This window comes from Callorhinchus milii, unplaced genomic scaffold (genome assembly GCF_018977255.1).
Source record: "Callorhinchus milii isolate IMCB2004 unplaced genomic scaffold, IMCB_Cmil_1.0 Scaffold649, whole genome shotgun sequence".
NCBI lineage: Eukaryota > Metazoa > Chordata > Chondrichthyes > Chimaeriformes > Callorhinchidae > Callorhinchus > Callorhinchus milii.
The window spans coordinates 13,270-35,415 of record NW_024705390.1 but is presented as its reverse complement, the minus strand read 5'-3'; the positions used below and the strand labels follow the sequence as shown (position 1 = coordinate 35,415).

At 56.3% G+C, this 22,146-nt stretch overlaps 2 protein-coding genes across 4 annotated transcripts in view; both read right to left on the bottom strand.

Moving 5' to 3' along the window:
* Positions 1-2,466: 2,466 nt before the first annotated feature.
* Positions 2,467-9,947, bottom strand: LOC103172952 (class I histocompatibility antigen, F10 alpha chain-like). 3 transcript variants are annotated; one of them, XR_006086064.1, is made up of 8 exons: positions 9,762-9,947; positions 8,823-9,083; positions 8,216-8,491; positions 7,833-8,111; positions 6,169-6,278; positions 4,070-4,203; positions 3,868-3,906; positions 2,467-2,920 (listed from the first exon to the last, which is right to left on the bottom strand). XR_006086064.1 is itself a non-coding variant. In XM_042346352.1 (5 exons), the coding sequence occupies exons 1-5, from the start codon at positions 9,817-9,819 to the stop codon at positions 6,181-6,183; spliced, it is 972 nt and encodes a 323-aa protein (XP_042202286.1). In that variant the 5' UTR covers positions 9,820-9,947; the 3' UTR covers positions 6,093-6,180. The 3 variants fall into 3 exon arrangements, 1 of the variants encoding a protein (XP_042202286.1); XR_006086065.1 differs by having other exon boundaries at positions 4,171-4,203; XM_042346352.1 differs by lacking the exons at positions 2,467-2,920; positions 3,868-3,906; positions 4,070-4,203 and having other exon boundaries at positions 6,093-6,278.
* A 6,893-nt stretch (positions 9,948-16,840) lies between these two features.
* The window catches only part of LOC121852259 (major histocompatibility complex class I-related gene protein-like), an 8,895-nt gene continuing 3,589 nt past the window's right edge, over positions 16,841-22,146 (bottom strand). Inside the window, exons 2-6 of the mRNA XM_042346354.1 lie at positions 20,506-20,881; positions 20,073-20,348; positions 19,187-19,525; positions 17,914-18,109; positions 16,841-16,877 (exon numbers count right to left, since the gene is read on the bottom strand). Coding sequence (XP_042202288.1) covers positions 16,841-16,877; positions 17,914-18,109; positions 19,187-19,525; positions 20,073-20,348; positions 20,506-20,881 — 1,224 coding nt within the window. The remainder of the gene's footprint in view (positions 16,878-17,913; positions 18,110-19,186; positions 19,526-20,072; positions 20,349-20,505; positions 20,882-22,146) is intronic.

The window sequence follows — 22,146 nt, the reverse complement described above, 5'->3', positions numbered from 1 at the left end:
CACCGCCAATGGGAGGATCTCGGGAGCCGCTCGTAACAGGTCTCCGGGGAAAAGGCTCTGAAACAGGTTGTGATCTGTGGTTCCTCCCCGTGGGGGTGTGTGTGTGAGAGAGAGGGTGTGAGTGTGTGGGAGAGAGGGTGTGAGTGTGTGAGAGAGGGTGTGTGTGTGTGTGTGTGTGAGTGTATATGATGTGATTGTGACTGTGTCAATCGTGTCGTGTGTCTGTCAGAGTGAGTGAGTGAGTGAGTAGAATCTCCTCAAAAGTCCAACCCGCGATCCCTCCACTCTCACGAATTTCAGACCCATTTCAAACCCACCCTTCCTGGCCAAGGCCCTGGAACATGTGCTACACCTCTCCCTCCACTCCCGCCTCGAGCCCCTCCACTCTCCACCCGAGCTCCTCCACTCCCTACTTGAGCCCCTCCACTCTTCACCCGAGCTCCTCCACTCTCCACCCGAGCTCCTCCACTCCCTACTTGAGCCCCTCCACTCTCCACCCGAGCTCCTCCACTCCCTACTTGAGCCCCTCCACTCTCCACCCGAGCTCCTCCACTCTCCACCCGAGCTCCTCCACTCCCTACTTGAGCCCCTCCACTCTTCACCCGAGCCCCTCCACTCTCCACCCGAGCTCCTCCACTCCCTCCTCGAGCCCCTCCACTCCCCACTCGAGCCCCTCCACTCTTCACCCGAGCCCCTCCACTCCCCACTCGAGCCCCTCCACTCCCTCCTCCACTCCCTCCTCAAGCACCTCCACTCCCCAATCCAGTCCCTCCACTCCCTCCTCGAGCAGCTCCACTCCCTCCTCGAGCCCTTCCGCTCCCTCCTCGAGCCCCTCCGTTCCCTCCTCGAGCCCCTCCGCTCCCTCCTCGAGCCCCTCCGCTCCCTCCTCGAGCACCTCCACTCCCTCCTCGAGCCACTCCGCTCCCACCTCGAGCCACTCCGCTCCCCAATCGAAACCCTCCACTCCCTCCTCGAGCCCCTCCACTCCCTCCTCGAGCCCCTCCACTCCCTCCTCGAGCCCCTCCGCTCCCTCCTTGAGCCCCTCCACTCCCCAATCGAGTCCCTCCACTCCCTCCTCGAGCCCCTCCACTCCCTCCTCGAGCCCCTCCACTCCCTCCTCGAGCCCCTCCACTCCCTCCTCGAGCCCCTCCACTCCCCACTCGAGCCCCTCCGTTCGCTCCTCGAGCCCCTCCACTCCGCACTCGAGCCCCTCCGCTCCCTCCTCCCGTCCCTCCAGTCTGGTTTTCACGGTGACGGCCGACAGCACAGAGACAACACTCGTCAAATTAACAAATGGCGTCCTCTCTCTCTCTGTGACCAGCGCTCCCACTCCCTCCTCGACCTCTCCCCCACGTTCAACACCGTCGACCACTCCATCCTCCTCCACCGCCTCTCCTCCCTCACCCTCCTCAGTGGGACCGCACTCACATGGTTCCAGTCCTACTGACTAACTGCCAACACCACATCTCGGCAAAGGGTCTCTCCCTCCCGCCCCCAACGGCTCCCGCCCGCGCTCAGACCACGTGACGCCCCCCAACGGCTCCCGCCCGCGCTCAGACCACGTGACGCCCCCCAACGGCTCCCGCCCGCGCTCAGACCACGTGACGCCCCCCAACGGCTTCCGCCCGCGCTCAGACCACGTGCTCCTCCCCAACTCCCGCTCCCGATTGGCTGGACTCAGACCCACGTGACGCTGCTGCTGCCCAACGGCTCCCGCTCGAGGCTGCGCTCGGCGCTCAGTGGCAGTTGGAGCCGATCACGTGCCGCCCCCGAGCTGGAGAGGCGGGAAAAAGGCCCCGAGATCCCGACTGTGTCCCCGACATGTGGCGGTGATTGGACGGATCATCCATTTGTTATACAGTGAGCAACAGGTACAGCCCCACGGGGGGGGCACAGCCCCGGGGGGGGGGCACAGCTCCGGGGGGGGGCACAGCTCCGGGGGGGGGGCACAGCCCCGGGGGGGGGGTACAGTCTGAGTGTGATCACAGTGACTCACACTCGCTCACACACTACAGTCTGAGAGTGATCACAGTGACTCTCACACTCGCTCACACACTTCAGTCTGAGAGTGATCACAGTGACTCACACTCGCTCACACACTACAGTCTGAGAGTGATCACAGTGACTCTCACACTCGCTCACACACTACAGTCTGAGAGTGATCACAGTGACTCTCACACTCGCTCACACACTACAGTCTGAGTGTGATCACAGTGACTCTCACACTCGCTCACACTACAGTCTGAGTGTGATCACAGTGACTCTCACACTCGCTCACACTACAGTCTGAGTGTGATCACAGTGACTTTCACACTCGCTCACACACTACAGTCTGAGTGTGATCACAGTGACTCTCACACTCGCTCACACTACAGTCTGAGTGTGATCACAGTGACTCTCACACTCGCTCACACACTACAGTCCATGTGTTTATAATGATGGATTTGGCTCCAATATTAATTGGCCGTTTGTGTCACAGTTTATTTTGATTTGTTGCTGAAACTCACAAAGAATAAATGTTCTGTGAATCACAGCGCAGAACACACATGAGCTGCTGTTACACAGACTGGTTACAGGTGACACAACCTTCCTGTACAGCCGTGTTACACATCACACACATTCCTTTAATGCTACAAATAAATCTAATCGGTTATATACACTGTATATGAAACATTCTTTGTATTTATATAAATACAACAATTCTCTTCATTTTATATAAAAGTCACAAGTTTATAAAAGATGTTCACAAAAAGTGTATAAAAAATTAATATAAAGTATGTTTATGCGCTGCTCCTCTTCACAAAGAGCAGGGACTGGGTTTATTTATTACACATGTCACTGAGTTCATGTCCATTGGTACGTGTTCAGCCTCACTGTTACTCACTGACTGATGGACGGTGGGACTGGAGACTCCCAGGTTCTGTAATCAAACAGAGGTCACTCACAAACAGAGACCAGTGACGGTCATTAAGTCCCCAATCACCGGGTCACACACAGAGACAACGGACTGTGATCAGCCGCGTGTCTGACACACGTGGAAACCATCACTGTGATCAGCCGCGTGTCTGACACACGTGGAAACCATCACTGTGATCAGCCGCGTGTCTGACACACGTGGAAACCATCACTGTGATCAGCCGCGTGTCTGACACACGTGGAAACCATCACTGTGCTTAACAGTCCCCAAACCAGGCCTGAGAGTCACACGTGTGTATGTCACCTCCACACGGATCTCTCCCCGTGTCTGGGATGGAGTGCTCTCTCTCTCTCTGTGCAGGACACATGGTGTTTACCTGACCCTGGAGAGGGTTGGCCAGAGCCAAGGCTTGGGGACCCCGAGTGTGTGTGAGTGAGTGAGTGTGTGTGAGTGGTTTGGGGGGGACCCAGAGTGTGTGTGTGTGAGTGTGAGTGAGTGTGTGTGAGTGTGTGTGAGTGTGAGTGGTTTGGAGGGGACCCAGAGTGTGCGTTGGGGTAACTGCTGGAGTCTAACCCACTAAACCCACAGCTTTGCCCCTGAGAGCCCTGTCTGGCAGCTTCCCGCTGCTTGTCCAGCGAGGACTGCCCGACCCCTCAGGGCTTTGGCCGCAGGATAACAGGAGCCGAGTGGGCCGCGTGGCTGCGCCAGTGGCCAGTGGTAACCCGCTCAGTGCCAGGGCCCCGGTGCCAGTGGGCACTGGATGGCCAATACCCTGTGAGCTTCACTGGGATCACTTCCTGGTCTCAGGAAGGACGTCCCCGGTGAGCGCGGGGGGGGGGTGGGGGGGGATTCCACTCCCCCAGTGGCACTGTCACAGCCCAGTCCTGATCCTCACAGCGGGTTAGTGACTGGGGATCACGAGAGGCCGTGTGGCGCTGACCGGCTCTTACCTGTTAATTGACCATTGGATGATTGGCCGCTTTCTTCACCTGTGACCAGAAACAGATGAAAGATGGAGTCAGAGTCAGACAGTCAATATCTCTATGTTATAGTCAGTCAGTCACAGAGAAAATGCCTGTATGTCACAGTCAGACAGGAAACGCCTGTACATTACAGTCAGACAGTCAGTCAGACAGACAGAAATTGCTGTACATTGTAGGGTTTGACAGTGAGGTGAGCAGAGAACACGTCACACACGTCCACTTGCAGAGTGTAGTCTGACCCGGTGTACAGCCGCACTGTTATTCACTTACTGGATGGACGGCTGTACTGGTGAGTCCCGGGTCCTGTCAATAAACAGACGTCAATTACACACAGACCCAGTGATGCTCGTTCAGCCCTCACACACACAACAGTCAGTTACACACACAGAGACAACACACATATAAAACCCGGTCTCACATATACAGACAACAGCCGGTCTCACAGTCACACACACACAACACCCAGTAACACAGACAGACAGTGACGGGTGTGGGGGTCAGTGAACCACAGGACCAGTGATGTTATAATTATAAAACACTGGTTACGCCTGAGACACAGACTGTGTTCAGTTCTGGGCCCCACACTATAGGGTTTGGGTTAGTTAGAGACTGTTCAGTTCTGGGCCCCACACTGTAGGGTTAGAGTTAGTTAGAGACTGTGTTCAGTTCTGGGCCCCACACTGTAGGAAGGATGTCAAGGCATTGGAGAGTGTGCAAAGGAGATTGACCGCGATGGCACCAGGAATGAGGGCTTCAGTTATCAGGAGGCCACAGACGCGAGGATTATTCTCCTTGGAGCAGAGGAGACTCTAGAAGTTTTGAAAATGATGAGGGGATTCGATAGGGGGTACAAGGAGACACTATTCCCACTGGCGCGTGGGTCGGTAACCCGAGGACACCGACTTAAAATAGCTGTTAAAAGAAACAACAAGAACAACAAGATTCCATTTATAGAGCGCCTTTCACATCAGGAGGACGTCCGAAGGCGCTGTACAGTTGGGTCAGGACCCGAGCATTGGGGGGAAATGGTCAGAGTGAGGGGAGGGAGGGAGAGAGGATGGGAGAGATGGTCAGGGTGAGGGGGGGGAAGGGAGGGAGCGAGGAGGGGGGGAAATGGTGAGGGAAGGGGAGGAGCGAGGAGGGGGGAGATGGTCATGGTGAGGAGAGGGAAGGGAGGGGGTGAGGAGGGGGTAGAGAGTCGAGAGCGGAGCTGAAGGCTGAAGGTCAAAGAGAAAGGTCTTGAGACCGGCCTTGAAGGAGGAAAGGGAGGAAGCGGCAAAGGCACTGGGGATGGAGTTCCAGAGCCTCGGGGCTGAGAGGCTGAAGGCCACAGATGGTCGGGCGGTTGGGGCGGGGGACGTAGAGCAGACCGGAGCCAGAGGAACGGAGGGTACAGGCAGGTAGGTAGGGGGATAGTAGGTTGGAGAGGTAGGAGGGAGCGAGGCTGTGAATGGCCTTGTAGGTGACGATGAGGATCTTGAATTCGATCCACTGGAGGATGGGGAGCCAGTGTAGGCGAGCGAGGGTGGGAGTGAGGGCGAGGGTGGGAGTGAGGGTGAGGGCGAGGGTGGGAGTGATGTGTGCGCGGTGTCTGGTGCGGGACAATACATGAGCTGCAGAGTTCTGAATGACCTGCCGTGTGGAGGGAGGGCCGGGAAGGCCGACGAGGGGAGAGTTCCCATAGTCCAGCCTTGAGGGGATAAAGGTGTGGACCAGTGATAAAGGCCTGAAACAGAGGGGAGGGGAGGAGACATTTTATCAGAAGCGAGTTGTTGGGATTTGGAATGTGTTGCCTGAAAGGCTGTTGGAAGCTGATCAGGGCTATGGGGAGAGAGCGGGGGAGTGGGGTTGATCAGGGCTATGGGGAGAGAGCGGGGAGTGGGGTTGATCAGGGCTATGGGGAGAGAGCGGGGGAGTGGGGTTGATCAGGGCTATGGGGAGAGAGCGGGGGAGTGGGGTTGATCAGGGCTATGGGGAGAGAGCGGGGGAGTGGGGTTGAACAGGGCTATGGGGAGAGAGCGGGGGAGTGGGGTTGAACAGGGCTATGGGGAGAGAGCGGGGGAGTGGGGTTGATCAGGGCTATGGGGAGAGAGCGGGGGAGTGGGGTTGATCAGGGCTATGGGGAGACAGCGGGGGAGTGGGGTTGATTTTGATAGCACTTTTCAAAGAGCTGGAACAGACACGATGGGCTGAATGGCCTCCTCCTATGCTGTATGATTCTGTGGTTCTCTCTGATAATCGGCCTCCGCGACGGTCCCATTTATTCACCTTTTCTCATTTTCAGACGAGAATCCCAACAACAATCCCAGACGCCTGCAAAATGATCCGGCCCGGGATCCAGGAAGTGGAACCGGACGGAGTTTTCTTTGTTTTCCCATCTGTTCGGAGTGAACAGCAACATTAGAGTGAGAGAGGAGAGGAGTCTGAGAGAGGGAGAGGGTCAGAGGACGAGATGAGAGAATGCAAATCGAGAGAGAGAGAGATCTGCAGAGTATTGGAGGACGGGAAGAGAGAGAGGTGAGGAGTATGAGAGAATATTGGAGAACGGGATGAGAAGGGGCGATGGGCGGCTGTTTAGAGAAGACAGAGAGTTCTCCCGGAGACAGACTGACACCTCATGTTATTCCCGGTTTCCCGCTGTGACCTTATGTGTGTGGATGACCTATGTATGTGGTTGACACCCAATCCTCCTCCAGCTGTGACTCCAGATCCCTGATGTCCTGTCAGTTTGTTTGTCAGACATCAAGGACTGGTTGAGCGTAAACTTCCTGTAGCTGAACATCAACAAGACAGAAGCCATACTCCTTGGCTCCCATCGTGTCTCCTGTGGCTATGACCTCCTCAACCTCACCGCCCTTTGCCTTAGACTCACTGAACCTGTACATAACCTGAGCGTCAGGTTCGACCCTCAGCTGTCCTTCCCCCCCCACATCCGGTCCCTGACCAGGACCACTTTCCTCCACATTGCCCACCTCCGACCTTACCTCACACCCAACACAACCAAAACCCTTGTCCATGTGTTTGTCACCTCCCACCTTGACTATTCCAATGCCCTCCTCTCTGGTCTCCCCAACCTCACTATCCACAGACCCCAAATAATCCAGAACTCCACCGCCCGTATAACCACCCGCTCGACACACCTCACCCCCATCACACCTATCACCCCCATCACCCCGGCCCTCACCAGGCGCCACTGGCTCCCTATAATAATAATAATAATAATCCTTGCATTTGATATAGCGCTTTTCACGTCGGGAGGACGTCCCAAAGCGCTTCACAGAATATACTGTAAAGTGAATTGACTGTATATTTGAGGGCGAACGCGGCAGCCAATTGCGCACAGCAATGTCCCACAAACAGTCGTAGATTGAAAATGACCAATTTTATTATATTGTTTTTGGTTTTTTGGAGGGATTATTATTAGGCTCTGTGTGGAGTAAGGAAACTTGCCCGAGGTTTCGCCCTCTGCCTGGAATTGAACTCAGGTCTCTCGCTTGCAAAGCGAGTGCTCTAACCACTGAGCTACAGGACTCCACAGGACTCAGAGAACACATCCACTTCAAGATCCTCACACTTGTCTACACGTCCCCGGCACCTCCTTAGTTTCCCAACCTTTCCTACTCCTCACTCCACCACCCGCCCCCTCCGCTCGGTTGGCTCCGGCCTCCTGCTTATACCTCGTCCCTTCTGCTCCACCATCAGTGGCCGAGCTGACGGCCACTACGGTCTGAAACTCTGCAAATCCTTCCCTCAATCCCTCCACATTGCCCCCTCCTTCCCCATTTTCACATCACACCTGAAGACCTTCCTCTCTGACTGTGCTTACGGTCCCCTCCCCCTCCCCCTGTGTCAGCCCCACCACTGTTAAGTGCTCGAGACGCTGCCCCGTGTGAGGTTGCTGTGTAACCCCGAGTTGTTGTTGTTGATCTTACCCCACGGCACCTCCAACACCCCCTGGAGGCTGCTGTGCTCCACCAGACAGGAGAAGCCCTGCTCCCCCGCGGAGCCCGTCTCCAGCTCCATCTGCTTCACTGTCTGAAAGGTGTGGTCGTGGTTGGGTAATACACCGCTGGACTCCACCTCGTGGACAGTGTTGCCGTCCCTTGTCCAGGTCACCTCGATGGGCCGCGGATAGAAGCCAGTAACAAGACAGGAGAGAAGGGCTCTCCCCCCCACGTCCCTCCTGTAACTGACTGAGACGTCAGGGCGGCCTGGGGAGGGGAGCACAGTCACACACAGCTCAGCACTGAGCCCACCCTGACACAGCGAGGCTTAACCATATAATAAGGCCATATTAGTAACAACACACACTCACTCTGTCGCTGGAAGGTGGACTTTGAATACTGATAGTATTCCTCCATCCGATTAAGACAATCATTCTCCAGTTTCTGTTTCCAATACTGATTCATGTCTCTGTCGTTGTCCAGTTTCCGTCTCAGGGTCTGAGCCTCGGGAGCAGCAGAAATCCATCTCAGGTCGTTTTTGTCAAAGCTGAGAAAATCTTCCCCATCGAACGCGACTGTGATGTGTCCGTCTGTAGTGCCGTCCTCCCTCACCTCACAGCCAGACAACACCTGGCCATAGTGAGCCCCTGAAATAGCCATTGACAGCCATTGTGATCAGTGCAGAGTGTGTCTGTCCATCACCGACTGTCTCACACACTCACTGACAAAGAGAAAAAAACACTCACTGACTCCCCCTCACACTTGTACACCACAAACACACACCGCACACACAATGACAGAGACACACACCTCGTCTCCCTCACATGTACTCAACACACCCACAAACACACACTCACACAGATACACGGAAACTCACACAAACACACAATGACAAAGACACACACACACTCACATGTACTCAACACACACACACAGTGAACGGCGCTGGATGTTTACAGTGAATATTAAACCACTCACCGCTCGTAATATTCCTCCTCTTCATCATATACAACATATTCTCCTTCACCGTCATATAATCTGCCTTCACCCTCTCCACACGTACAGGGAAGCGCTGTTCTCTAACAGCCGTCTGAACACCGGGAATCCGACTGACAATTCTCTCACTGTTGCTGTCGTAGTGATAGATCTCAACATCCTCCAACATCACAGCACAGTAGTACTCTGGAAGTTCTCCGTCCGCTGACACCAGTGTGTGTAAGTATCTCAACACCTGAGGCTCTGTCAGACACAAACACACACACTGATTGTACGTGTGTAACAGGTCACTGAGTACATACTGTTCACACGCTTCACACACACTTGTCACATACAGCACACGCTCGCAACTGTCAAATGCCCACACAGCTCACAGTGTACACACAGGGCACAGTGTACACACAGGGCACAGCTCACAGTGTACACACTGGGCACAGCTCACAGTGTACACACAGGGCACAGCTCACAGTGTACACACACGGCACAGCTCACAGTGTACACACAGGGCACAGCTCACAGTGTACACACACGGCACAGCTCACAGTGTACACACAGGGCACAGCTCACAGTGTACACACAGGGCACAGCTCACAGTGTATACACACGGCACAGCTCACAGTGTACACACAGGGCACAGCTCACAGTGTACACACAAGGCACAGCGTACACACAGGGCACAGCTCACAGTGTACACACAGGGCACAGCTCACAGTGTACACACAGGGCACAGCTCACAGTGTACACACAGGGCACAGCTCACAGTGTACACACGGAAGGGAAGAGTACAGTGTCAGTGAATGGTGACAGACTGAGAAAAGGAACTCCGCTGCAATCTCTGCTCCAATCTCCCCCTCCGCACCCCCCAAAATACACAGAATATACTATAACACACAGTGACAGTCAGAGTCTGGGGCCACTTACTGTGGAGCGCACTGCACACAGGCAGGAGGGCAGCGAGAGCCATCACAAGGACCTTCATGGTCCTGTTGGATGGTCACTGCAATGTGCCCAACACTGGACCTCACACTGATGGTGTCCAACCGGACCTCAGCCCTAAGGCCTCTCTGATCTCACTCACTCCCTCTCTGACTGATCTCACACTGACTCACTCACCGCCAATGGGAGGATCTCGGGAGCCGCTCGTAACGGGTCTCCGGGAAAAGGCTCTGAAACAGGTTGTGATCTGTGGTTCCTCCCCGTGGGGGTGTGTGTGTGTGAGAGAGAGGGTGTGAGTGTGTGGGAGAGAGGGTGTGAGTGTGTGAGAGAGGGTGTGTGTGTGTTTGAGAGGGTGTGTGTGATGAGAGAGAGGGTGTGAGTGTGTTTGAGAGGGTGTGTGTGTGTGTGAGAGAGGGTGTGAGTGTGTGTGAGACAGGCTGTGAGTGTGTGTGAGAGGGTGCGTGTGTGTGTGAAAGAGGGTGTGAGTGTGTGAGAGAGGGTGTGTGTGTGAGAGAGGGTGTGAGTGTGTGAGAGGCTGTGAGTGTGTGTGAGAGGGTGTGTGTGTGTGTGCGAGAGGCTGTGAGTGTGTGAGAGAGGGTGTGAGTGTGTGGGAGAGGCTGTGAGTGTGTGTGAGAGGGTGTGTGTGTGTGTGCGAGAGGCTGTGAGTGTGTGAGAGAGGGTGTGAGTGTGTGTGTGAATATGACTGTGATTGTGACTGTCAGTGTGTCTGTGAGTGAGTGAGTGAGTGAGTGAGTGAGTGAGTGAGTGAGAGTGAGTGAGTGCAGTATCTCCTAAAAAAAACCTACCCTCGACCCGACCTTCCTGACGAAGCCCCTGGAACGCGAGTTACACCCCTCCCTCCACAAACTGCTCCACTCTCCCCTCGAGCCCCTCCACTCTCCCCTCGAGCCCCTCCACTCTCCCCTCGAGCCCCTCCACTCTCCCCTCGAGCCCCTCCACTCCCTCCTTGAGCCCCTCCGCTCCCTCCTCGAGCCCATCCACACCCTTCTCGAGCCCCTCCACTCTCTCCTCGACCCTCTCCGCTCTTTCCTCGATCCCCTCCACTCTCTACGCGAGCCCCTCCACTCCCTTCTTGGCCCCCTCCACTTCCTCCTCGAGCCCCTCCACTTCCTCCTCGAGCCCCTGCACTCCCCGCTCGAGCCCCTCCGCTCCCTCCTCCAGTCTGGTTTTCACGGTGACGGCCGACAGCACAGAGACAGCGCTCATCAAATTAACAAATGGCGTCCTCTCTCTCTCTCTCTGTGACCAGCGCTCCCACTCCCTCCTCGACCTCCTCGACCTCTCCCCCACGTTCAACACAGTCGACCACTCCATCCTCCTCCACCGCCTCTCCTCCCTCACCCTCCTCAGTGGGACCGCACTCACATGGTTCCAGTCCTACTGACTAACTGCCAACACCACATCTCGGCAAAGGGTCTCTCCCTCCCGCCCACACCCGGGCACCTGCGGGTACCCCAAGGCTCCATCTTCTTTTGTCATCTACATGTCCCTAACTATCTGACCTGCTGACCCCCCACTCCACCGCCCGCTGCCGCTGCTCGGCTGCCTCCGGCCTCCGGTTTGTCCCTCACCCCCTCCGCTCCACCATCGGAGCTTTCAGTCACTACACCCCGAAGCTCTCCCCTCAATCCCTGTGCCTTTCCCCCTCCCTCCCCACTCTCAAGTCCTGCCTCAAGACCATCCTTTTTGATGGGGGTTACGGTCTCCTTCCCCCTCCCTCTCCCCCTGCCTCGGGGTCAGACTCCACCACTGTCAAGCGCTCCGGGACACCACCCCACGTCAACAACAACAACAACATTACATGTGTACAGCGCCTTTCACGTCGGGAGGACGTCCCAAGGCACTGGACGGTCACAGCATTTCAGACCTGAGGGGGAGGGGTCACAGCTCGGAGTGGGGGGGGGTTACGGCTCCTGTTTGTAATCACAGACCTCAGGCCCTCCCTCCGCTCAGCCAAGACCCCAAGTCAAGAGTCAGGGTCTTGACGTGGCCTTGAAAGAGGGGCGGGAGGGAGGCAGCGAGGCGGAGGGACTCCAGGAATGAGGTACAGAGGGCGGGGGGGGGGGGGGAGGGGGCAAAACACAATGGCGGTGGGCGGTGGGGGGGCTAGACGGGGTGTGAGTGAGTGGGGGGACATGAAGCCGGGGGCAGGTGGGGAGATGGCAGAGGGCGGTTGGTGGAGGAGAGGGTGGGGGAGGGGTGGGGAATCTCTCTCCGGGCCGGATCAGGCCCGCGGGCCGACAGTTGGCCCAGCCTGGCTTCAGGAGCAGTGGGAAGACAACTCAACTGTGTGGAGCCGCTCCTCACTGGTCACTGGGGAAAGAGCCGCTTTGCTGTGAGGAAACTGCTGATGGTGTGTGAGAGGGTCAAGTGACGGCCCCCAACGGCTCCCGCCCGCGCTCAGACCACGTGACGCCCCCCAACGGCTCCCGCCCGCGCTCAGACCACGTGACGGCCCCCAACGGCTCCCGCCCGCGCTCAGACCACGTGACGCCCCCCAACGGCTCCCGCCCGCGCTCAGACCACGTGACGCCCCCAACTCCCGCTCCCGATTGGCTGGACTCAGACCCACGTGACGCTGCTGCTGCCCAACGGCTCCCGCTCGAGGCTGCGCTCGGCGCTCAGTGGCAGTTGGAGCCGATCACGTGCCGCCCCCGAGCTGGAGAGGCGGGAAAAAGGCCCCGAGATCCCGACTGTGTCCCCGACATGTGGCGGTGATTGGACGGATCATCCATTTGTTATACAGTGAACAACAGGTACAGCCTCACGGTGGCACAGCGGCGGGAAGGAATGGCCTCTCTCTCGCTCCCTGCCCGGCCCCGCCCCTCGCTGCCCTGCCCCGCCCCTCGCTGCCCTGCCCCGCCCCTCGCTGCCCGGCCCCGCCCCTCGCTGCCCGGCCCCGCCCCTCGCTGCCCGGCCCCGCCCCTCGCTGCCTGCCCCGCCCCTCGCTGCCATGCCCCGCCCCTCGCTGCCCGGCCCCGCCCCTCGCTGCCCGGCCCCGCCCCTCGCTGCCCGGCCCCGCTCCTCGCTGCCCGGCCCCGCCCCTCGCTGCCCGGCCCCGCCCCTCGCTGCCATGCCCCGCCCCTCACTGCCATGCCCCGCCCCTCACTGCCATGCCCCGCCCCTCGCTGTCCGGCCCCGCCCCTCGCTGCCGGCCCCGCCCCTCGCTGCCCGGCCCCGCCCCTCGCTGCCGGCCCCGCCCCTCGCTGCCCGGCCCCGCCCCTCGCTGCCCGGCCCCGCCTCGCTGTCCGGCTCACTGTGTGACATGACAGGACAGCCCCGGGGGGGGGCACGGCCCCGGGGGGGCACGGCCGGGGGGGCACGGCCCCGGGGCACGGCCCGGGGGGGCACGGCCCCGGGGGGGGCACGGCCCCGATGGGGGGGCACGGCCCCGGGGGGGAGGCACGGCCCCGGGGGGGGGGTACAGTCTGAGAGTGATCACAGTGACTCTCACACTCGCTCACACACTACAGTCTGAGAGTGATCACAGTGACTCTCACACTCGCTCACACACTACAGTCTGACTGTGATCACAGTGACTCTCACACTCGCTCACACACTACAGTCTGACTGTGATCACAGTGACTCTCACACTCGCTCACACACTACAGTCTGATTGTGATCAGTGACGCACTCGCTCACACTACAGTCTGAGTGTGATCACTGTGACTCTCACACTCGCTCACACACTACAGTCTGAGTGTGATCACAGTGACTCTCACACTCGCTCACACACTACAGTCTGAGTGTGATCACAGTGACTCTCACACTCGCTCACACACTACAGTCTGAGAGTGATCACAGTGACTCTCACACTCGCTCACACACTACAGTCTGAGTGTGATCACAGTGACGCTCACACTCGCTCACACACTACAGTCTGAGTGTGATCACAGTGACGCTCACACTCGCTCACACTACAGTCTGAGAGTGATCACAGTGACTCTCACACTCGCTCACACACTACAGTCTGAGTGTGATCACAGTGACTCTCACACTCGCTCACACACTACAGTCCATGTGTTTATAATGATGGATTTGGCTCCAATATTAATTGGCCGTTTGTGTCACAGTTTATTTTGATTTGTTGCTGAAACTCACAAAGAATAAATGTTCTGTGAATCACAGCGCAGAACACACATGAGCTGCTGTTACACAGACTGGTTACAGGTGACACAACCTTCCTGTACAGCCGTGTTACACATCACACACATTCCTTTAATGCTACAAATAAATCTAATCGGTTATATACACTGTACATGAAACATTCTCTGTCTTTATATTAATACAACATTTCTCTCCATTTGATATAAAAGTCACACTTTTCTTCTTTAGATATGAAACAGTCTCTGTTTTTGCATATTCTGTTCTCATATAAATGTAATAGTTCTCTCCGTTTGACACACGATCACCGATTAATAGAGAGACATCATTTGTACCTCATCAGAAAAGTCTCAGAAGAGGGGAGTGTCGTGGGCATATTTCTTGGAGAGGGCACATTGAGCTGTGACCTGAACACACTCTTGTTTAAATGTCGGGCAGTTTGGCTGAAGGTGAACACAGTGTTTGTGGCACTTTAAATGGTTTGTGAGTGTTTAATACTGAAATCCACATTTCACATCGGATCCTTTGGTTGGAAACTTAACAGCAACAGCCACAGCTACAGCCACAGCCACAGCTACAGCCATAGCCACAGCTACAGCCATAGCCACAGGCACAGCCACAGCCACAGCCACAGACACAACTACAGCCATAGCCACAGCCACAGCCACAGCCATAGCCACAGCCACAGCCATAGCCAGAGCCACAGCTACAGCCATAGCCACAGCTACAGACACAGCTACAGCCATAGCCACAGCTACAGCCACAGCCACAGCCATAGCCACAGCCACAGCTACAGCCATAGCCACAGCTACAGCCATAGCCACAGGCACAGCCACAGCCACAGACACAGCTACAGCCACAGCCACAGCCACAACTACAGCCACAGCCATAGCCACAGCCACAGCCACAGCCACAGTTACAGCCACAGCTACAGACACAGCTACAGACACAGCCACAGCTACAGACACAGCTACAGCCACAGCAACAGCAACAGCCACAGCTACAATCACAGCTACAGCCACAGCTACACAGCTCGTGTGTGTATATAAAGTTCACAGTTTCTTGTTAATATAAAAGTCACAGGTTTCTGTATGTTTGTGCTCCGCTCCTCTGGACACAAAGCCGGAGACCGGGTGTATGTATTACACACGTTACTGATCAGATACTAATGAAACAGGTAAATCAGGGGCGACAACTGGAGAGTAAAATACTGTTGGTTAGGAAGCGACTGTACATAACAGACACAGTAAACTCCTGTACATCAGTACAGTCAGTGCCTATACATAGGAGTTAGTCACAAAACACCTGTGATCCCAGAGTTCTGAAATACAAGTGAACACGGAACACGTCACAGTCACACAGACACTGAGTTCATGTCCATTGGTACGTGTTCAGCCTCACTGTTACTCACTGACTGATGGACGGTGGGACTGGAGACTCCCAGGTTCTGTAATCAAACAGAGGTCACTCACAAACAGAGACCAGTGACGGTCATTAAGTCCCCAATCACCGGGTCACACACAGAGACAACGGACTGTGATCAGCCGCGTGTCTGACACACGTGGAAACAATCACTGTGATCAGCCGCGTGTCTGACACACGTGGAAACCATCACTGTGATCAGCCGCATGTCTGACACACGTGGAAACCATCACTGTGATCAGCCGCGTGTCTGACACACGTGGAAACCATCACTGTGATCAGCCGCGTGTCTGACACACGTGGAAACCATCACTGTGCTTAACAGTCCCCAAACCAGGCCTGAGAGTCACACGTGTGTATGTCACCTCCACACGGATCTCTCCCCGTGTCTGGGATGGAGTGCTCTCTCTCTCTGTGCAGGACACATGGTGGTTACCTGACCCTGGAGAGGGTTGGCCAGAGCCAAGGCTTGGGGACCCCGAGTGTGTGTGTGTGTGAGTGAGTGTGTGAGTGGTTTGGGGGGGACCCCGAGTGTGTGTGTGAGTGTGTGAGTGTGTGTGAGTGTGAGTGGTTTGGGGGGGACCCAGAGAGTGCGTGTGAGTGTGTGAGTGAGTGTGGTTTGGAGGGGACCCAGAGTGTGCGTTGGGGTAACTGCTGGAGTCTAACCCACTAAACCCACAGCTTAGCCCCTGAGAGCCCTGTCTCAGTGTGAGTGTGTGTGTGAGAGTGAGTGTGTGAGTGTGTGAGTGAGTGTGTGTGACCCCCTGAGAGCCCTGTCTGGCAGCTTCCCGCTGCTTGTCCAGCGAGGACTGCCCGACCCCTCAGGGCTTTGGCCGCAGGATAACAGGAGCCGAGTGGGCCGCGTGGCTTCCCCAGTGGCCAGTGGTAACCCGCTCAGTGCCAGGGCCCCGGTGCCAGTGGGCACTGGATGGCCAATACCCTGTGAGCTTCACTGGGATCACTTCCCGGTCTCAGGAAGGACGTCCCCGGTGAGCGCGGGGGGGGGATTCCACTCCCCCAGTGGCCCTGTCACAGCCCAGTCCCTCACTCCCTCACTCACTCCCCCACTCCCCCAGTGGCCCTGTCACAGCCCAGTCCCTCACTCCCTCACTCACTCCCCCACTCCCCCAGTGGCACTGTCACAGCCCAGTCCTGATCCTCACAGCGGGTTAGTGACTGGGGATCACGAGAGGCCGTGTGGCGCTGACCGGCTCTTACCTGTTAATTGACCATTGGATGATTGGCCGCTTTCTACACCTGTGACCAGAAACAGATAGAAGATGGAGTCAGAGTCAGAGAGACAATATCTCTATGTTACAGTCAGTCAGTCACAGGGAAAATGCCTGTATGTCACAGTCAGACAGGAAACGCCTGTACATTACAGTCAGACAGTCAGTCAGACAGACAGAAATTGCTGTACATTGTAGGGTTTGACAGTGAGGTGAGCAGAGAACACGTCACACACGTCCACTTGCAGAGTGTAGTCTGACCCGGTGTACAGCCGCACTGTTATTCACTTACTGGATGGACGGCTGTACTGGTGAGTCCCGGGTCCTGTCAATAAACAGACGTCAATTACACACAGACCCAGTGATGCTCGTTCAGTCCTCAAACACACACACACACAACAGTCAGTTACACACACACACACACACACAACAGTCAGTTACACACACAGAGACAACACACACATATATAAAACCCAATCTCACACATACAGACAACAGCCGGTCTCACACTCTCACACACAACACTCAGTAACACAGACAGACAGTGACAGGTGTGGGGGTCAATGAACCACAGGACCAATGATGTGATAATTATAAATATAAAACACTGGTTAGGACTCAGCCACAGACTGTGTTCAGTTCTGGGCCCCACACTGTAGGGTTTGGGTTAGTTATAGACTGTGGTCACTTCTGGGACTGATGTCAAGGCATTGGAGAGTGTGCAAAGGAGATTGACCACGATGGCACCAGGAATGAGGGCTTCAGTTATCAGGAGAGGCCACAGACGTGAGGATTGTTCTCCTTGGAGCAGAGAAGGTTCAGAGGAGACTCCAGAAGTTTTGAAAATGATGAGGGGATTCGATAGGGGGAACAAGGAGACACTATTCCCACTGGCGGGTGGGACGGTAACCCCAGGACTCCCATTCAAAATAGTTGTTAAAAGAAACAGATGGGAGGGGAGGAGACATTTTATCAGACGCGAGTTGTTGGGATCTGGAATGTGTTGCCTGAAAGGCTTTTGGGAGCTGATCAAGGCTATGGGGGGAGAGCGGGGGAGTGGGGTTGATCAGGGCTATGGGGGGAGAGCGCGGGGAGTGGGGTTGATCAGGGCTATGGGGGGCGAGCGGGGGAGTGGAGTTGATCAGGGCTATGGGGGAGAGCGGGGAGTGGGGTTGATCAGGGCTATGGGGAGAGAGCGGGGGAGTGGGGTTGATCAGGGCTATGGGGGGAGAGCGGGGGAGTGGGGTTGATCAGGGCTATGGGGGAGAGCGGGGGAGTGGGGTTGATCAGGGCTATGGGGGAGAGCGGGGGAGTGGGGTTGATTTGTATCGCACTTTTCAAAGAGACAGACACGATGGGCTGAATGGCCTCCTTCTGTGCTGTATAATTCTATGATTCTCTCTGATAATCGGTTCCCGCGACAGTGCCATTCATCTTTTTTCTTTCGTTTTCTTTTCCAGAAGAGAATCCCCACAATCCCAGACACCAGCAAAGCCCCGATGATGAGGCCCAGGATCCAGGAAGTGGAACCGGCCGGAGTTCTCCCTGTTTTCCCATCTGTTCGGAGTGAACAACAACCAAACTTTCATTAAGGTCCTGAGAGCGAGAGAGGAGCGGAGTCTGAGAGAGGGAGAGGGTCAGAGGGCGAGAAGAGAGAAAGCAACAAGTGAGAGAGAGAGATCTGCAGAGTATTGGAGGATGGGAAGAGAGAGAGGTGAGGAGTATGAGAGAATGTTGGATGAGAAGGGGCGATGGGCGGCTGTTTAGAGAAGACAGAGAGATCTCCCGGAGACAGACTGACACCTCATGTTATTCCTGTTTCCCGCTGTGACCTTATTTATGCTGATGACCCATGTATGTCTCCTGTGGCTTTGACCTCCTCAACCTCCCTGTCCTTTGCCTAAGACTTACTGAACCTGTACATAACCTGAGCATCAGCTTCGACCCTCAGCTGTCCTTCCTCCCCCACATCCGGTCCCTGACCAGGACCACTTTCCTCCACATTGCCCACCTCCGACCTTACCTCACACCCAACACAACCAAAACCCTTGTCCATGTGTTTGTCACCTCCCACCTTGACTATTCCAATGCCCTCCTCTCTGGTCTCCCCAACCTCACTATCCACAGACCCCAACTAATCCAGAACTCCACCGCCCGTATAACCACCCGCTCGACACACCTCACCCCCATCACCCCCATCACCCCCATCACCCCGGCCCTCACCAGGCGCCACCGGCTCCCTATCAGAGACCACATCCACTTCAAGTTCCTCACACTTGTCTACACGTCCCCGACACCTCCTTAGTTTCCCAACCTTTCCTACTCCTCACTCCACCACCCGCCCCCTCCGCTCGGTTGGCTCCGGCCTCCTGCTTATACCTCGTCCCTTCTGCTCCACCATCAGTGGCTGAGCTGACAGCCACTACGGTCTGAAACTCTGCAAATCCTTCCCTCAATCCCTCCACATTGCCCCCTCCTTCCCCATTTTCACATCACACCTGAAGACCTTCCTCTCTGACTGTGCTTACGGTCCCCTCCCCCTCCCCCTGTGTCAGCCCCACCACTGTTAAGTGCTCGAGACGCTGCCCCGTGTGAGGTTGCTGTGTAACCCCGAGTTGTTGTTGTTGATCTTACCCCACGGCACCTCCAACACCCCCTGGAGGCTGCTGTGCTCCACCAGACAGGAGAAGCCCTGCTCCCCCGCGGAGCCCGTCTCCAGCTCCATCTGCTTCACTGTCTGAAAGGTGTGGTCGTGGTTGGGTAATACACCGCTGGACTCCACCTCGTGGACAGTGTTGCCGTCCCTTGTCCAGGTCACCTCGATGGGCCGCGGATAGAAGCCAGTAACAAGACAGGAGAGAAGGGCTCTCCCCCCCACGTCCCTCCTGTAACTGACTGAGACGTCAGGGCGGCCTGGGGAGGGGAGCACAGTCACACACAGCTCAGCACTGAGCCCACCCTGACACAGCGAGGCTTAACCATATAATAAGGTCATATAGGGAATGATCGAATCCCAAATGCAGTTGTCATATGTGATTTGTTAATCGGGGGCTTGACAGGCGTTTCTGCATCCGCAGACGTGAGTCTGGGATGGTGCGTAGAGAGTTCCAGAGTTTCGGGGTGTGGTATCCAAAGGCACGGCAACCCATGGCAGAGCGGAGGGGCCGAGGGACAATCAGGAGGCTGGAGCCAGCCGAGCGGAGGCAGCGGGTGGTGGAGTGGAGGACAAGCAAATCACAGAGATAGGGAGGCGCGAGGGCAGGAGGTGATTTGACAACGAGTGAGAGGATCTTGAAGTTGATCTGTTCGGTGACTGGGAGCAGTGGCGCCTGGCGAGGACTGGGGAGAATAAAGATTCCAGAAACAGGAGCGATCGGACAGCAAGAAATGCTGTGCAGACAAAGGCAGTTTGGGAGTACGTGTGCGTAAGGCACGGAATGAGGCAAATAAGGTTGGTGATCCGCAGCCACAAGTTGCCACATGATTCTGTGATTTTATATTAGTAACAACACACACTCACTCTGTCTCTGGAAGGCGGATTTTGAACGCTGATAGTATTCCTCCATCCGAGTCGGACAATCATTCTCCAGGTCCTGTTTCAAATACTTATTCATGTCTGTCTGATTTTCCAGTTTCTGTCTCAGGGTCTGAGCCTCGGGAACAGCAGAAATCCATCTCAGGTCGTTTTTGTCAAAGCTGAGAAAATCTTCACCATCGAACGCGACTGTGAGGTGTCCGTCTGTAGTGCCGTCCTCCCTCACCTCACAGCCAGACAACACCTGGACATAGTGAATCCCTGAAATAGCCATTGACAGCCATTGTGATCAGCGCAGAGTGTGTCTGTCCATCACCGACTGTCTCACACTCACACACACACACATTCTCTCTCTCACACACTCACACGCACACAGTGAACAGTGCTGGATGTTCACAGGGAATATTAAACCACTCACCGCTCGTGATATTTCTGCTCTCCATCATATACAGCATATTCTCCTTCATTGTCGTATGAACTAACTTCCATATTTCTAGATATATGTTGAAGTGATGATCATTAACAGCCGTCTGTACACTGGGAATCCGGATGACAATTGTCCGACTGTTGCTCTCATAGTGATAGATCTGAACATCCTCCAACATCACAGCAACGAGATACTCCGGAAAATTGTTGTCCTCCGATATCAGCGTAACAAAACATCTCAACACCTCAGGCTCTGTCAGACACAAACACACAGTGATTGTACATGTGTCACAGTTCACATGGAGAACATGCTGTACACACGCTTTGCACACACTTTGCACATGTAGCGCACACTGAACACATACAAACTAAGTGTACACACAAGGAGAGGGGAGAGCAGGAGCGAGTAGAGCAGGGAGGGGGGAGAGCAGGCGGGGAGAGTGGGGGGAGTGTGGACAGGGGGGAGAGCAGGGGTGAGGCGGTGGGAGAGTATGGAGGGGGGGAGAGAGCAAACAAACAGAATCAATGTACACACGGCACAGCGTACACACAGGGCACAGCGTACACACGGCACAGCGTACACACAGGGCACAGCGTACACACAGGGCACAGCGTACACACAGGGCACAGCGTACACACAGGGCACAGCGTACACACAGGGCACAGCGTACACACAGGGCACAGTGTGCACACAGGGCACAGCGTACACACAGGGCACAGCTCACAGTGTACACACAGGGCACAGCTCACAGTGTACACACAGGGCACAGCTCACAGTGTACACACAGGGCACAGCTCACAGTGTACACACAGGGCACAGCTCACAGTGTACACACAGGGCACAGCTCACAGTGTACACACAGGGCACAGGGCACAGCGTACACACAGGGCACAGCTCACAGTGTACACACGGAAGGGAAGAGAACAGTGTCAGTGAATGGTGACAGACTGAGAAAAGGAACTCCGCTGCAATCAGGGAGAAACCACCAAACGGTCACCTATTTCAGGCCTTTTACCTGGAGACAAGTTGGGAGCAGCTCCCGAGATCCTCCCATTGGCTCAGTGTGAGCTCAGCCACAGAGTGAGATCAGAGGGAGGGCTCAGAGCTGAGGTCCGGTTGGACACCATCAGTGTGAGGTCCAGTGTTGGGCACATTGCAGTGACCATCCAACAGGACCATGAAGGTCCTTGTGATGGCTCTCGCTGCCCTCCTGCCTGTGTGCAGTGCGCTCCACAGTAAGTGGCCCCAGACTCTGACTGTCACTGTGTGTTATAGTATATTCTGTGTATTTTGGGGGGTGCGGAGGGGGAGATTGGAGCAGATCCGGCCCGCTCTCTCGCTGCCCGGCCCCGCCCCTGGCTGCCCGGCCCCGCCCCTCGCTGCCCGGCCCCGCCCCTGGCTGCCCGGCCCGCCCCTCGCTGCCCCGCCCCGCCCCTCGCTGCCCGGCCCCGCCCCTCGCTGTCCGGCCCCGCCCTTCGCTTGCCGGCCCGCCCCTCGCTGCTCCGGCCCCGCCCCTCGCTGCCCGGCCCCCGCCCTCGCTGCCCGGCCCCGCCCCTCGCTGCCCGGCCCCGCCCCTCGCTGTCACTGTGTGACGTGACAGGACACAGGAGGTGAGGAGGAGCCGCTCCCCTT